The sequence below is a fragment of the Taeniopygia guttata genome, chromosome 2, assembly GCF_048771995.1.
Source record: "Taeniopygia guttata chromosome 2, bTaeGut7.mat, whole genome shotgun sequence".
In the NCBI taxonomy this organism is placed as follows: Eukaryota; Metazoa; Chordata; class Aves; order Passeriformes; family Estrildidae; genus Taeniopygia; species Taeniopygia guttata.
Genome location: NC_133026.1, coordinates 8,361,243 through 8,375,985, shown reverse-complemented (window position 1 = coordinate 8,375,985; position 14,743 = coordinate 8,361,243). Strand labels below are relative to the sequence as shown.

Here is a 14,743-nt window from a genome sequence, read left to right as displayed (position 1 = left end):
AATCCTTGGTCTTATGATCTCCATTGTAGTGACAAAGCACATGGTTCTGTGTTTCCCAAAGCACAACACCCAATAGGAATTTTATCAGAGTATGGTATTAGTCTGTGACCTACAGATTTGGTTCTAGTGAGCATCACTTTATTTACTGGGAGGGCCCTCACTCTTCCTCCACAGGAGAATTCCTCATTGCCACACTGGGCAACACCAGAATCTCCTATCATGAGCCCCTGAAAAAACTGAAAAACCACAATCCTCCCAAACGTCACAGCTCTGAGAAAACAACTTCATTCACATCTTCTCTTTAAGTTGACCTAGTCGGATGTTCACCAGAGGATGAAAACCTTTTCTGGGACCCACTCAGGTGGAAAGGATTGACAATACACACAATAACTCCCAAGGGATTTCAAATGACTGGTTACTTCACAGATTTGGCTGTGCAGATCTACCATGCAGCACTTCCTGATAGCAGCCTGAGGTCACAGGTACTCTGAGCATGTTCCTGTGTGATTCTGGAGAACAGAGATTACAGTCTGACTTATTTCTAGCATTAAAAATAAAAAGCTAGTTTAGAGTGAGGAAGAGTATTTTACATGGAAGGGATTTAGGAAGCACAGAGCTCATACTGATCTTGACTGTCTTCTTTTTCTGCTTAGGAGGTGCCATGGGAAGATGAAGATCTTAGGCTGAATGGAAAATTCAAGAAACCCAGTATTTCATTATCATACTTTTGACTGAGAGTTTGCTTACAAGCTGTTTAAAACATACTATTTAACTCAAAAACTTAAAAAATAATGAGCAGCTCTGTCTTCTTCTGCAACTGAACTACCACCAGTGACTAAAACATGAATACCATAAAAGAACCATTCCCTCTGAATTTATTTCCTTAGGCCTGAAGATCTACACTACCCTCAAATTTCTCCTCTATCCAAGCTCTGTAATTAAATTTGCACTTACTTGTACAATACTGAAATAGCCAGTATGATCATAGCAGCACATTAATCTCTAGTAAAGCTTCACTGCAAAACCAAGGGCCTTGAGACAAACAGCTGGACCTCCTCCAGTACAAAGCAAGAGACTTTGCAGAATGCAAACACCTTTGAACACCAAAGCTCTCAGAGGTTACAAAGAGCATAAGAATTTAAAAGGGAAATAACAGAGCACTGGGAGATGGAAACCAAGCAGGCAGGAATGAGACTGGAGCAAGCACTCATTTCAGCTACAGGAAACACATGGGAAATGAAAGTTTCCTCCTTTACTTAATTTCTCTCATTGAAGTAAATGTACTGCCCAGCAGACCACAAGTTCAGTTCACCAGTGGGTTTGGGATTAGGGATGGCAGCTCATAAAAAGCTGCTAAAAACCAGGTCTATGCAGACAGAAAGCAAAGTTCCCCAACCAACACCATCTCTAGTGTGTGATCCAAGCTGTTCTGCAACAAGTCCATCAGCAGCACAGCAGGCACTTTCTGAACAGAATGACCAGATTCTATTTTTTTCTTCCCTCCCATCAATAAATGCAGACATGTTTTTCTTACCCTCATAGTCTCCTGATACCTGAAGCATCTTTCCTGGCAGTGACACCTCCCAGACACTACCAGCAGGCACAGAGGCTGGGACACAATGTATTTATTTCACCCTCAGCTATTGCAATTGATCTCTTCTTCTGCTCCTCCTTTCTACTTTTCGCACACCTTTGACTTCTTATTATTTGCCCTTAGGAGTACTCAGCTTTCTTTTTCCATATGCAAAGTGTCATAAGGGGAAAGGCTGCTCTGTCCCTGAGCTGGGCATCTGTCACTCCCACACAGCTCTACAGCAAGGCTGAACCAGACAGGCTCATGATGGAGCTGCTCTTCTCCTCCCACAGCCCCAAGGATGGAGCAGGACTGGCCGTATCTTCTCCCACAGCTTCTGCCACAGCTGAAAATGTTTTCACAAGCAGAAAGACCACAGTGGTTCCCTGGTCAGCCTGAGCACGTTATGTCAGAGGAGAACCTCCCTGCTACCTTCAGGGGCACCCAAGCTCTGGCTGTGTGCATCCATGGCAATTCCACCACGCCTCTGTGGCCTCAGATAAATGCAGCAGCTGGGCATGCAGTCAGGGCGGGGGGTGCCTGGGGCTGCCTTTGCAGCAGCTGAGCACTAGGTAGCACTGTCACTCCAAGAAAGCACAGCCAGGCACATCAGCCTTGGAATTGCTCTTCCTTTCCCAGACCACAAATGACAGCGTTAGCAGAGCAAAACCCTTATTTGTAGAACTACTCAAAGTACACCGGCAATCCCAACATTCTCCTCACCTCTGATACACAACACTGTATCTTCCCATTTTCTCTTTTTTTAAGCATCAGAATTTATAATCTTAAATCTTCAGAGTTTTTGCACTGATGTTTTACATTTGCATCAATTTGATGTAAGAAAACATGATTAAAGATGATGATGATGATGGAATACCTCCAAAGAATTCCCTCAGTACTCACATTACCTGGAGATCTAGAAAACAGTCTATTCTACCTGCCACCATCCCAAAAAAACTCAGTTCACCTGAGGATGGCAATAACTAGCTGAACACAAATCTCTTTGAACAGTATAAACATTAAACCTGGATTCAAGAGAAAAAAAAACCACCCAAAGTGCTGTTTCTCATGACCTTTGCAAATTATTAGTAATCTACTTTACCAAGTGGTTCTGACTGGATGCGCATTGAATGTCACTGCTCCACCACTATCCTCAGGAGGCTTTAGTTTGGTGATGTGCACAGAAATGTCCTGTACTTTCCAACACTTTGGAATACATAATTTTATTTATAACATGTAATTATTTTAGGATCAGCAATGAAATTTCACTGCAGGTACATTATTTGCTTCTGAAAACTCACCCTCTCCAGAAAGAGTATGACAGCAAAGTGTATGCTGGAAGGAAGCACTTCTGCTAATTTCATCATGTTTGAGTTATAAAAGGCCGCTATAACAAAGGGGATGTTCCTGGAGCCCCAAAGATTTTTTTATATTTAATGTCTTGAGAATCTTAATGGTATTTTTTCCCCTATGTTAATAACAGAGCACCTCTAGTGAAGCAGGGATGAGAATGAAAGAGTTTTCAGTGATTAGTCAACAGAAGGTATTTCAAAGGTTATACATGGGAAAAGATAATTTCCTCAATTTCTAGGGTATGGGAAGGGAAAAATGCCAAATTTCCAACTTCCAAATTTCCAACTTCAACTCTAAGTTTCCCCCGTCCTGTCTTACGCATGCCCAGTAATTCCCAAACTGTGACCCATGGACACCTCAATGGAAGCTGATGGCAAAGCTGGGGGCATTGAACATCATAAACTGAGGGAGTTTTTAACTTCCTTTCCCAAGGTTTGTGCAAGGTACTTGTACCCTGAGAATGATACCGACAAGAAAAAGCTAAAAATAAAACCCCAAGCCTTTTGGACCCAGAAAAGCAAAGTAATCTCTTCCTCCCTGTTAACTCCATTGATAGATTATAGACTTTCCCCACAAATTAAAACTGTTATGCCAGCAAAGATTCACTTTCTGAGGAAAGACACACAGGATGATCACACAGAAATAATTCCATGATATTTGGAACCAAGAGCTGGTGTGGGATCAGTTGTTTTATAGATGCCCCAGCATGGAAGGTGAAGATGAAGCAGAGGTCCTCTACCAGGTAGGACAAGTGCTTGTGGTCTGTTCTTCTTGGGAAAGAGCAAAGAGATCCTTGGATTTCTTCCTCCTCTCTGGGAGCTCTGTCTCAGCCACTCCCATGTTCAAATCTTGACTGCAGCAAAATTGATACACGAGATACTTGGATTTCTGAGCTGTGTCTGCATGCTGTTTTAAAGCAATTTGTTTAACATCAGAGGGCTGTGTCCCACTGATGCTAATTCACAGTTTGTGAATCCTTACCTTTAACCAGGCAGTTGGGTTGGATGTGTGTCATTTCAAGACACCATCCAGACATGAAGAGAACTCCCTAAATTTTGATTCAGATTTAAATTTCCTTTACAATTGCAAAAAATAAGCATGAGTTCAACACACTTATTACCCCTGGAGACAAATAAAATGAAAAATCTTCATCTCAAAAGAGTTCAGCTCCTTAAGGAAAATTGTGGTGAATATAGTCAACAGCTGAAGACAGGATATTCTACATCTTAAAGACTGGGTCAGATAGAACCAACTCTCCTTTCCCTCCTCTTACTGTTTCTTCAGCTCCATCAGAAACCAGCTAAAAACCTGGGCATCTCAGCCTAATTTCAAAAAAAGCAGCTAGAATTTCACACCTTGCTATTTTCTCACAACTGCCATCTCCCCAAATCCCTCCTATTTCAGTCCATCAAGCTGCAACACTTCATCTTAGAGGATCAGAGCTCTGCAGTACCCAAGAACTGTTTGCTGTGGTCCATGCCACCCACACACACTGTCCTCACACAGGAACCCCCAAAGCCTGCATGGAAAGCAGCCACTACTGGGCTCTCTTCAGCAGCTCACTCAGCACTCCTCCCTGCAAAATCCCGTACATGAAACACATATTAAAGGAAGAATGAGGAAATAATTGAGTCTCCCTTTGCTATCAGAGCCTCCTGACCCTCCCAGCTGCAGGGGATTTTGTGCAGCACTAAGCACAAACAAGAGTTAAAAAATTAATTTACAGCCAGGAGAAAATCCACTTTTGTACTTCAGGATATTGACCTCTTTGAAAATCTAACACCACCTGCATAAAACTAATTGCTGTTGACAGCAACAATGTAGATTTTCAAGCATTCTGTTTTCCATTCTTGTTCTTCAAGTCACTTAAAATTGTTATTGCATCTTCCTCATTTAGTGCATTAACACTTCTCAGGGTATAATTAAAAAACAAAATCAAAAACCTTAAGTATTACAGATGGTGGAACCAGTCCCATAGTCTTCCTACAAAAGCATCCCTTTTTTCCCGCATATCTCACCATTCACACTTGTGAAATATCATTTAGTCTCAAAGAAGCCAGGAAATTTCTAGCTTTCTAAAAGCCAGACTTGAAATTCAAGTGCAGAATTAGCATCATTAGCTAAATTCAAGCATCTTGTTCAAGTACTACTTCTAGATTTCTTGTAAGGAAAATGGATGATGATTCAGAAAGCATAATTTCTGAAGGTACAGTTGATGTTGCTGCAAGAATACAAGTTCTGGAGGGCACAGATATGCATCAAATCCCACTAGAAAATTAGTCATAGTTTTTTCTCCTGTATGTACATGCTTCTAAAGGTCTGTGACACTGGATTGAGAGACCAGGGTTTGGAGTCTGCTATGAAACAGCAAGTACTGAATAAATTTTTTAGCACATTCTCAATAACTTCTCTCAATTGTGAGATTTGCAGGGTTTCTATTAATCTTCTAATATTCTCATGCAAGATTTAGCAAGTAAACACTGAACAAATGTACTTTGGTACTGCATGAATAATTTCCTAGAGTACTACAGAACACAAAGGCACAAAATATTTTGTGAAGGCAGTTTTGCTTTCCCAAACAAATTAAACCTCTCTGAACTGATGACGTAAATAATTCAGCATCATTCCATTTACTAAATTAGGAACAAGTGAGGCAGAGTGTTCAGTTTTAGGAGAGCAGCCTGTTTCGCCACAGAGAGATGATCCTAGTAATAAAGAAGTCTCACAGAACACCTCCAATTCATGCATTGCATTTGCCTGAAAATGTTGTTCCTGTCAAAAGGAAAAGAATTTCTCACCTGTATTTTTCATTATTCATTGATTTAATATTTTTAAATGTAGTAGCAGTAAGTCAGGGCCTCCTAAGCTTTTCACTGCTTTGAAAACCTCCTGCTTTCCTCAAGTCATTTAACTGACACATCAGTTCAGGAGGCAAGTTGTGAACAGAAGCTGCACAGCAGATAAAACAGTGTGTGCATGTCATAACCTTGCCCACAGGCCCCTACCAAAGAGAACCTTCTCAAAAATTAAGGATCAATAAAATCCTCTAAAAAAGACTGTGTTTTCCTCTGAAAAAGTAGAGGATTCTACACAGTATAAAATGTCCACTGGGTCATTAGGTTCTTGTACCCCAGGACTGCAGTGACAGGAAAAGGTAAATGTCAAAACAGAGAGTAGGTATAAGTCAATAATAAACAAGGACAGCACCCAAAATACATTTGCTTTGATATGACCATATGGCTTTAAAAACCTCACAGAATGGACAGGCTTGTTTTGCCTACAAAAATAACAGAGATAGCACAGGAACTCCAAAATGAAGGAGAATTTTGCAGCAGGAATGTGATAGTTAGCAAAATCCTACTGTGCCTCCTGTGCTGCAATATCATCACGCGCTTGTCTTTGCTACCAGGTGTAGCTTGTGTGGGTGGGGGTGCCTTCAAACATAAATTACCAATAAACACGCATTGTATTTAGTGTCAGGGAATTAATTGAGCTTTCTGGAATGAAAGCCTTTTGGCACAAAAATGATAAACCAAGGTTGACCTACCTGAATGGGTCCCACTGACATCAGCAGGTTTTTCAGTTGGACATCAGTAGTTGATGAAGAAAGCCCTTCAACTGACACAATACAGGGCTGAGGTTTGCACTCCACCACTCGCAGGTTCTGTTTATTTGGCATCAAGCGTCCTCGGCCCATCTGGCCTGCTACTCCTCTGCCTCTGCCGTGCATAATGACCTGCCAACAACAAAAGTAACAGTATTTTGATTTACTTACCCACTGACTCTGCTTGCTGCACTTGACAGAGGATATAAAAGTTGGCTATTTACTTGAAGACTTGATTAAAGTACACGGTGATTTAAAACAGCTCGCTGCTGTTTGCCAGTTTGAAAGGCCGCTTTCTAACATACTCATCCACTGCTTATGCAAACCTCTTTTAGCAAGGTAACAAGTTATATATTGAGTTATATATACTATATTCATCCTAGAAGCCTCAGCTCTAGCACAGATTGATCAATCAAGCAGTGGAGGATCTCAGACAGAAACATATAACCTAGTTTTCAACAGTGATCACATCAGCAGCATGTGTTCCCACATTTTGAATATGGACCAAAAAAACCCAATATGAGATTCCTCTCCTTCTTCTATTCTTAACCCATAGTTAAATTTAATGTACTCACAAGATCAGCAAAGTGCTCCAAGCACCTTCAATCTCTACTGCTACCAACTCTTGATCTGTTATCAGTATGGAGTTTTATTCGCATAAGGCTAAATAACTTCAAAATAACTTTTTGCAAAGTTCCTCTCCCCTGTACTCTGGAGCAGGAAAAGCATTGATTTAATTCTTGCAAATTAAATGTTGAACAGTCAGAGAGTAGAAAAATAACAATGAAACAGAGTAACAAACATTTAACAGAGTTAACACTTAACACTGAGTCAACATTCAACAGTTTCTTGATTCCTACTTGGAAGGCCTATGATGAGTAATAACTTTCCATACCCTTCAACATCAGCAATAACACTTCATCCTTATATGAAGCAGGGAGATTATGACCAGCAGTTCAAAACCAAGAACTAACTTAAAAGCCAAAATGCCAGCTACTTTCAAGGAGTGTGCCAGCTTGCAAATGCAGAGAAGGCACACACCGCTGCCACCCTGACCCTTCCCGGCATCCTATCAGTGCAAAAATCAAGTTAAAGATCACCAACTGTTTTGAGTGATACCAGCTTTGGGGATCCAGAAAAGAGCATCTTGAAACAGTTACTGTGTGCTCCTACATATGCAGGAAACAGTCAAAATAAAATCTTAAGCACAACTTCAAAAAACCACTTGGTTTTAAAGCCAGAAAGCACGTTGGTTACCATCTCCTCCAGTCTCAGGACACGTGCACTTCCCCAGGGAGTGCTGAGCTGGCCAGAACACCAGCAGATGAAGCAACCTGCAGGCACTGCCAGTCTATGCTGGGTACAAACAAGTCTCTGTAGATTAAAAGCTTCATATGCAATTATGCATCTCCTGGGTCATGCAGCCCTGCACTAGCAATTGACAAACAGAACGCTGGTTATTAATAGAGCAACACAGCTAGACAGTGAAACTTCTAGCAGCAATATGCATCTAAAAATCACCTTTTTAGCTTGATGGATTCCCTGGATGTTTTTGACTCCTTGAGGAGCTGGTGAATGGATCTGTGCCTGCTGCTGCTGGTGGTGCTGCTGCATTCCCTTTGTCAATGTGACCTTCCGCACTGGCTGCTGTTTCGGCTCCGGGGGTTGCTGAGGCCGCTGGGGTTGGCCCTCTGGGTGAAAAAAGCCAGCATCCTCTCCCCCCTGCTGAAATCAACAACACAACAGCGGCTCAGTGGCCAGGCACTGCACACCTTTGCCCTGAGCAGACTCCTGCCACATCCCAGCTCATTCAGAGAGTGTCCAGGGCTCTGCCTGCTAAAGCAAACTGGTGGCTGTGGCAGGCACGTGCAAAGGCTCAGCCTGGAAATTTCAGCCTAAAGTAAATCTGTGCTATCTGAAGAACACTTCACTTTGTTCAGGCTTTATTATAATTACAATGTCTTTTCACATACAAAACAACAAGATGTTCTCACTTCTCTTTTCAAATCATTCTTCCTTCCAAGTTACATGTGAACTATGGTGTGTGTTATATATTTTTTTTTTTAATATAATGAGAGGCATACACATTGCAGAAGGAGGAGCAAAGAACTGTGGAGGATGGAAGAATTAGGAAAATGCTCTGCTCATCTTTAAACCTCCAACCTCCCTTTAATTAAAAACTGGTATTTATTTTGAAGTGCATACTCATTCTGCCAACTTCTATACCAGCAGCTTTTTAAGCAGTCTCTTTCCTCGGACACTGTCTGTACTTGGAACAGTTCCTCAAGGTGATTTTTTGTTTGCCTTACAAAGCTCTTATTATATAGATTTGTAATCATGAACACAGTGAAACACCAACTCTGTATCTCTTTCATCCAAGATACCTCTTGCCATAATATCTCTTGGTGCAATCAGGCACAGTAAAACCATGAGCTTAAAGCACTGAAATTATTCCCTTCCACTGCCTCTACCCAACAGTTCATTTTTTTCCTAGAAACAGGTAATTCTTGAATTTGTGTCTGCCTGTCCAGATTAGAACAATCACTGAAAATTTCATGGAGCATGAACCAGCAAAGTCTGACAAAAGATCAGGTACTTCTGCATCCATGATGTGCATTGTACTATTGCATGGTTTCAACAGCAGCACCTATACCTTGACAGGGCTTCAACCTTAGACCTCAAATACTAGTGAACATTTCATCTGCAGAGGGAAGGCTTTGATTAACTTCCTGAAAAACTTCTGGTAACCTCACAGAAGCCCTCAAATAGAATGCATGTCTAAGGGAAAAAAGTAAAATACTATGAAAGCACCTTTATTTACACAGGGTTTTCTTTTCCTCTTCCCTTAAATATTTAAAGCAAAAATTCCTTTTGCATCTGTAACACACCACAAACCAGAGGGTTTCATACTAACTGGCACATTTTTTGTGGATAAGGAGACAAAACACAGGGGTGCAGAAGGAACAGACTTATGGTCTAATAGCAAGATAATTTTAATTGAGAATACAAATCAGTACCTCTCTCTATTGAGGAAAAGCAAAGGAAATACCTAGTTAGGACTGGTTACTAAGCCTCAGCTAAGAAATATGGTATGTGGGCTTGCAAGGTCAGTAGTTCAGAATTTACACATCTAAATCAAGGCCTCTGCACTATAAAGTAGATGCAGGCTACAATTTCTCAAGAACTCAAGTACTTAAATCCCAGACAAATGAGCTTCAAACCTCCTTGCACTACAACTCAAAAGCACAATCTGTTACAGGAAAAAAAAATCCTAATGCTCATCATGGCATTTGTCCACAGTGTACAAAACAAGAAAGCAACAGAAGTGTGCATCTGTCTTTTCCACCTCTAATCACAAACAGGTTGTTTTCTCTGCTGAACTGAATGGCACCAAGTTTTCATGTAAAGTTTTGTTTCTAAGCCTTTAAGAGCAGCAATTAGTGAGAAATTACAAAGCTTTCCCTTTGGTTTCTCTTCAATTTGTATTCAAAAATACAAAAGCAAAAGCACTCCTGAAAAACCCAAACATTTGCACAAAACCTTACCAGCATTAAACCCTTGTTTTAATATTAGTTCTGGTATCAACATCACCAAAAGCTCTATGCCTTGATCAGCTAATTTATTTTATTCAACCCTACAGCAGCTGAAAGATGATGAAACTAAAGGGAACAAAAAAATTCTATGAGGAATTTAAATGCAATAACTAGGAGTTAAAATCTATCTCTGCTAAATGCCTGCTGTGAGAATCACAAATATTTGCAACCATTTCCTTCCAAACCAAAAAACGATCCCAGCACATCGGAAGAGCATCTGAGAGCAAAGCCCTCAGGTATAAAACACATCCAACATGCTCATTACTGAAACTTCAAAAGCAAACAATCATTTCCCATAAAAGTCTAGGATGGCTAACAACCACCCAATATTTAACTACCAAGCTCAATTATCACCAAATAAAACTGTATAAACTGAACAGAGAACTGTAACAGAGTCAAAGGCATTAGGCACACCACATTGGTTTGCACTGATGAAAAATCTGATAGGGTTTGTTCCCTGCTGGGGTCACAAATGCCACCACTGGTTTCTGCTACTACCAAGATGCTTCTGCAAGTCTGAAAAGGTGGAAAGCTCTAGACTTTTAAAATTAAATGATCCATTTCAGAAATAAGAAAACACTAGAGAAAGGGAAAGGAACAAGTTTTGCTTGTTCCTGCAAAAAGAAGGAAAGGCAACTGGATCAACTGACCCCTTCTTTTACATTACTGCTCTGAACATTTACTGGTTTTGAGAGGACTCAAAGAGGGGAAGCAGAGACAAAAGTGCAGCACTGCTTCTCCAGAGAGGTCCGTGAGTCAGACATGGTGCCCCAGGCCCAAGAGAGCTGAGCAAGTCACCAAGACATTAGTTCCTCCTGTTCCAGGCAGTCTCTGGCTTCAACTGAAGAGAAAAACCTGGTGGTTTTCTTAAGAATTAAAAACCAAATGTGACCGTTAAGTGACATATGACAACAAGCAAAACAACCCAGAAGAAGCATTTCAGCAGTAAATTCCTTTTTCACTGGTTAAAGACACGACAGTGCAAGGACAAACACTGTCCAAGCCAAAATGAACAAACTGTGTATACCATGTAGTGGTGAATTACTCTCACCACCACCATCATTCTTTAAACTTCTGTGCAAGACAAGTGACTTTTCCAGGTACAACAATGAAGAACCAAGTCAAGCAAAACACCTAAAAAATAGCTTTTTAACTTCTGGCCTTAAAGCTACAAAACCTCAGAATGTTATGCACAGGCCACATGTTCATAGGAGTACACTGACATTTTGGAGGAAAGGACATACAGTTGTGCAGATGACTGTACATATGCTGACTCCTGATGTTCCCTCATGAGCTACACAACGAGCTGGCACCAAAACACACAGCAAATTACAGGCAAGCAGGTACATCCACTAAAGCTGTACTGGTAGCTGCCCCAAATGACATCTATATCACAGAAACTAAATTGCTAACATCTCTTCTATTGAAAATGTCTCAGGTCTAGCTCATCTTAAATCAATTTTTGCTTTACCTAAAGACAATTTCTGTATTGTTATTTTTCATCAGCTTACATCACTGTCTTCCCCAGATTTAAATATGCAGCAAGAGAGGGAGGTATTAAAGTTTTAAGCCTTCTCATGTCAAAATAGATTCTCTTTCCTAGAGTATTTCACAGTGTACAGAGCTGCACTAAATTTTTCAGAGATGCATCTATTCATCATCATGGCCTGTCTCACACAATTTGATGTACTAAATGCTGAGCCCAGGCAGAAAGCCTTAGTTGACCACAGAGACCTGGGACTGATTGATACAATCAATCCGATTTGACTGATTGATACAATACAATCTGATTTTATACTTCAAATTTCCTCTAAAGTCCTGAGTAGAAAATAAATTTTCATTCTTTATCTGCAAATCAATGAAGGCAGAATGTTTTCCTCTTATTGTCTACTCCTTAATTTCTAGATTACAAACCATCCAGAGTTTCGAGCTCCAAATTTCCAAGTTTCACAAAGGATCTGCATTCCCAAGATCTGGCTAGGAAAGGGTTCTCTTAAAATAAAAAGAAATGTTTCTATTACTCAATTAAAGCTGGAGTAATGAAAATGCTTTTTTTTAAGTTGCAGGAGTTCTGTTCAGGGGAAAGTATAAAAAGTATCTTTCAAATTTCAAGTACTTGTGAGCAGTGCCAAAACAAGATAATTTCAAATACTGCGTGTATGTAAACAAAGGTCAAAAGATTGAGGTAAAAGGATTTGATTTGCATGATGAATGTTTTTCAAACCTCTGCTCTGGAAGAATCTGCAGTTTGCTAGATTAACAAAAAGAACTGATGCCATTCAATGGCCATGACTTATAGAACCAATTCACTGATACCTATCAAGGCTGTTTTTCATCAGCCTCTCACTATACAAATCTATATATAGTCAGTGCTGTGTTTTGAGCAACTTAGAAAGAATTCTGTCGAATATGAGATCACAAATTCTAAAAGCAGAATTCTATGAAGGACTGCTTGAATTTAGCAAGCTGGAGCCTCTGTCATAATCATTATGACAGTTTTATGATGAAGATGAAGTTTATTAGCCACCAACATTAGCAGGACAAATTTATTTATAACAAATGCTTTAAAATGTACTGATAAAAATGCCTATTGATACTGTCAGAGCTGCCTGCAATTTGACAGATCAAATCTTATTTTCATTCTTAAACCCCATGAAGGAATGGTATCACCAACTTGCATTCTGTAGTGAGCAAATTGATTAATCCCCCTCTATAGAAATCTCAACTCTTGATTACACCTATCAGACGTTAAGCAGCATTATTCTAGAGTGACAACACTTGACAAATTCCCAAACCATTTTTCTCAGCCTTTGTGGCCCTGCTAGCTTGTATTAACCCTGATGAAAAATTAATTTTCCTTATCTTCTGCTAAACCCCAAAATCCAAATCCGCCAAACTGGCAACTCTTTCTGTAAAGGTATTATGAAAACCTCTAAAAGATTAATTGCATGTCTTCAGGTGACATTAAATTAATTTCTGTACTCGTGACAGACATTTGATACTCCGTACTGAGAGGACAGATAACATTGTCAGGATACACAGAAGGACAGTGGTGCAGTGTCCCAGGGCAGCCTCTTATGAATTCTCCTTTCGATAAGGCCATACTTCACTGTCATGGGCACTGTTAGTGATCTTGCAGCCCACAGACCTCACTGCACAGGTTTCTATTAACTACCACAATGCTGTGTCTATCCATGTAATCTTTGTAAAGCTAATTCAAAATCATCCAATAGCAAAGGGATGCGCATGCTGGATAAGGGAATAAATAAACTCTGGTTATTTGAGTAAAAATAACACAGAGAGGTAAAATGACAGCTTTTCCGAGATGCATTACAACTCAAATTCTCTGTAGCACGATGAAGACTTAAATCTTGTAGGGAAATCTCAGTCCAAAACAGTACTGTGATTGATTTCTTGTAAGAAAGGAGAAACCCCTCATCTGTTACCAGTTTAAGTCAATATTTCTAGAAATTAGTACCTTTAAAGTATCACAGAAGTTGAGGGAGGAAAACATCCTTTTGGTTATTAAATTCATCTTTACTTGCAGGACAAGAGAAATTACTATTCCTGAGCTATAGAGATTTGCATAGGTAAACCTGTATTTTACTGATACTGCAACTGACTGTAGTAAAACAGATATCTACAAAGACAGCTGTGATTCCCACGTAACAAGGAGAAAGAAATGCAAGGCAAAACCCGCACAGAACAACAGCGACTTTCATCTAATATATACAAGTATTTTTTCACTATAATTATCAGGAACATGTATTAGAAGCAAAGCCCTAATAATGAGCTATTTCTCTTTGACTGGTGCTCCAAATGCTTTACCACTTTGATACAGCTGGCTGACAGACTGGGGACCTGGGAATAGGAAGCCTAATCACTTGCCAAATATCCCACAACCGAGTGACATGACCAAGCACTGCTTCTGAACAGTTGACGATCTGTTTTCAATCTGTCAAATGCCAATGAGAAACACCTGGAGACCTTTTTTTTTTTTTTTTTCCCAGGCATTCTAGGACCTTTAAAAGGTTCTTTTTTTTTTTTTTTTTAAAGAATAGCAGTAGTTAAGAAAACTGCTCTCCCACCAGGCTAAAAAATGCCACTCTATCAATAGACAACTCATCATTAACAACTGGTTTAAGACATATTAATGGGCTAGTTTTGACTCAAAGTACACACAGCAATAAGCTACATCAGACTACAAAAGTGATGAAAGAGCCAAATCATTCCCAGTTCACAACAGAGAAAAAAGACACTTCTGATACTGGTCAGTGATTCAGTTGTTTTTCCCAACTTAAAATGTTTGTATAGGCCAAACTTGTCCTAAGCAAGAGCACCCAGACTAAGTAATAAATAAATATAATGCAGAAATAGTCCCCTTCCTGTGATAAAAAGACACTGCTACACTGCTTCAGTGAGCCATGATGTGATGAGCATCTTCTATGCCTAATGGTGTATGAAAAGCCAGAACAGGAAGAAGAAAACACCTTGCAGAAAAAGCAGCTAATTCCATTTAATCCCATCTAACACATTCTTAACTGAAGTATCTCCTCATCCACCTGAAAGAACTAAGGCATGGAGAAGGACTGGCCAAAGAGTCTCAGCCACATCCATGCT

At 40.0% G+C, this 14,743-nt stretch overlaps 1 protein-coding gene across 4 annotated transcripts in view; it reads right to left on the bottom strand.

The window, feature by feature from the left end:
- The window catches only part of RBM33 (RNA binding motif protein 33), a 102,266-nt gene that overhangs the window by 11,648 nt on the left and 75,875 nt on the right, over window positions 1-14,743 (bottom strand). For 2 of the 4 annotated variants that reach the window (XM_030264265.4, XM_030264267.4), the window contains exons 16-17: window positions 8,052-8,255; window positions 6,474-6,662 (exon numbers count right to left, since the gene is read on the bottom strand). In XM_030264265.4, the coding sequence (XP_030120125.4) occupies window positions 6,474-6,662; window positions 8,052-8,255 (393 nt within the window). The remainder of the gene's footprint in view (window positions 1-6,473; window positions 6,663-8,051; window positions 8,256-14,743) is intronic. The other 2 variants (XM_030264266.4, XM_030264268.4) reach the window with 2 other exon arrangements.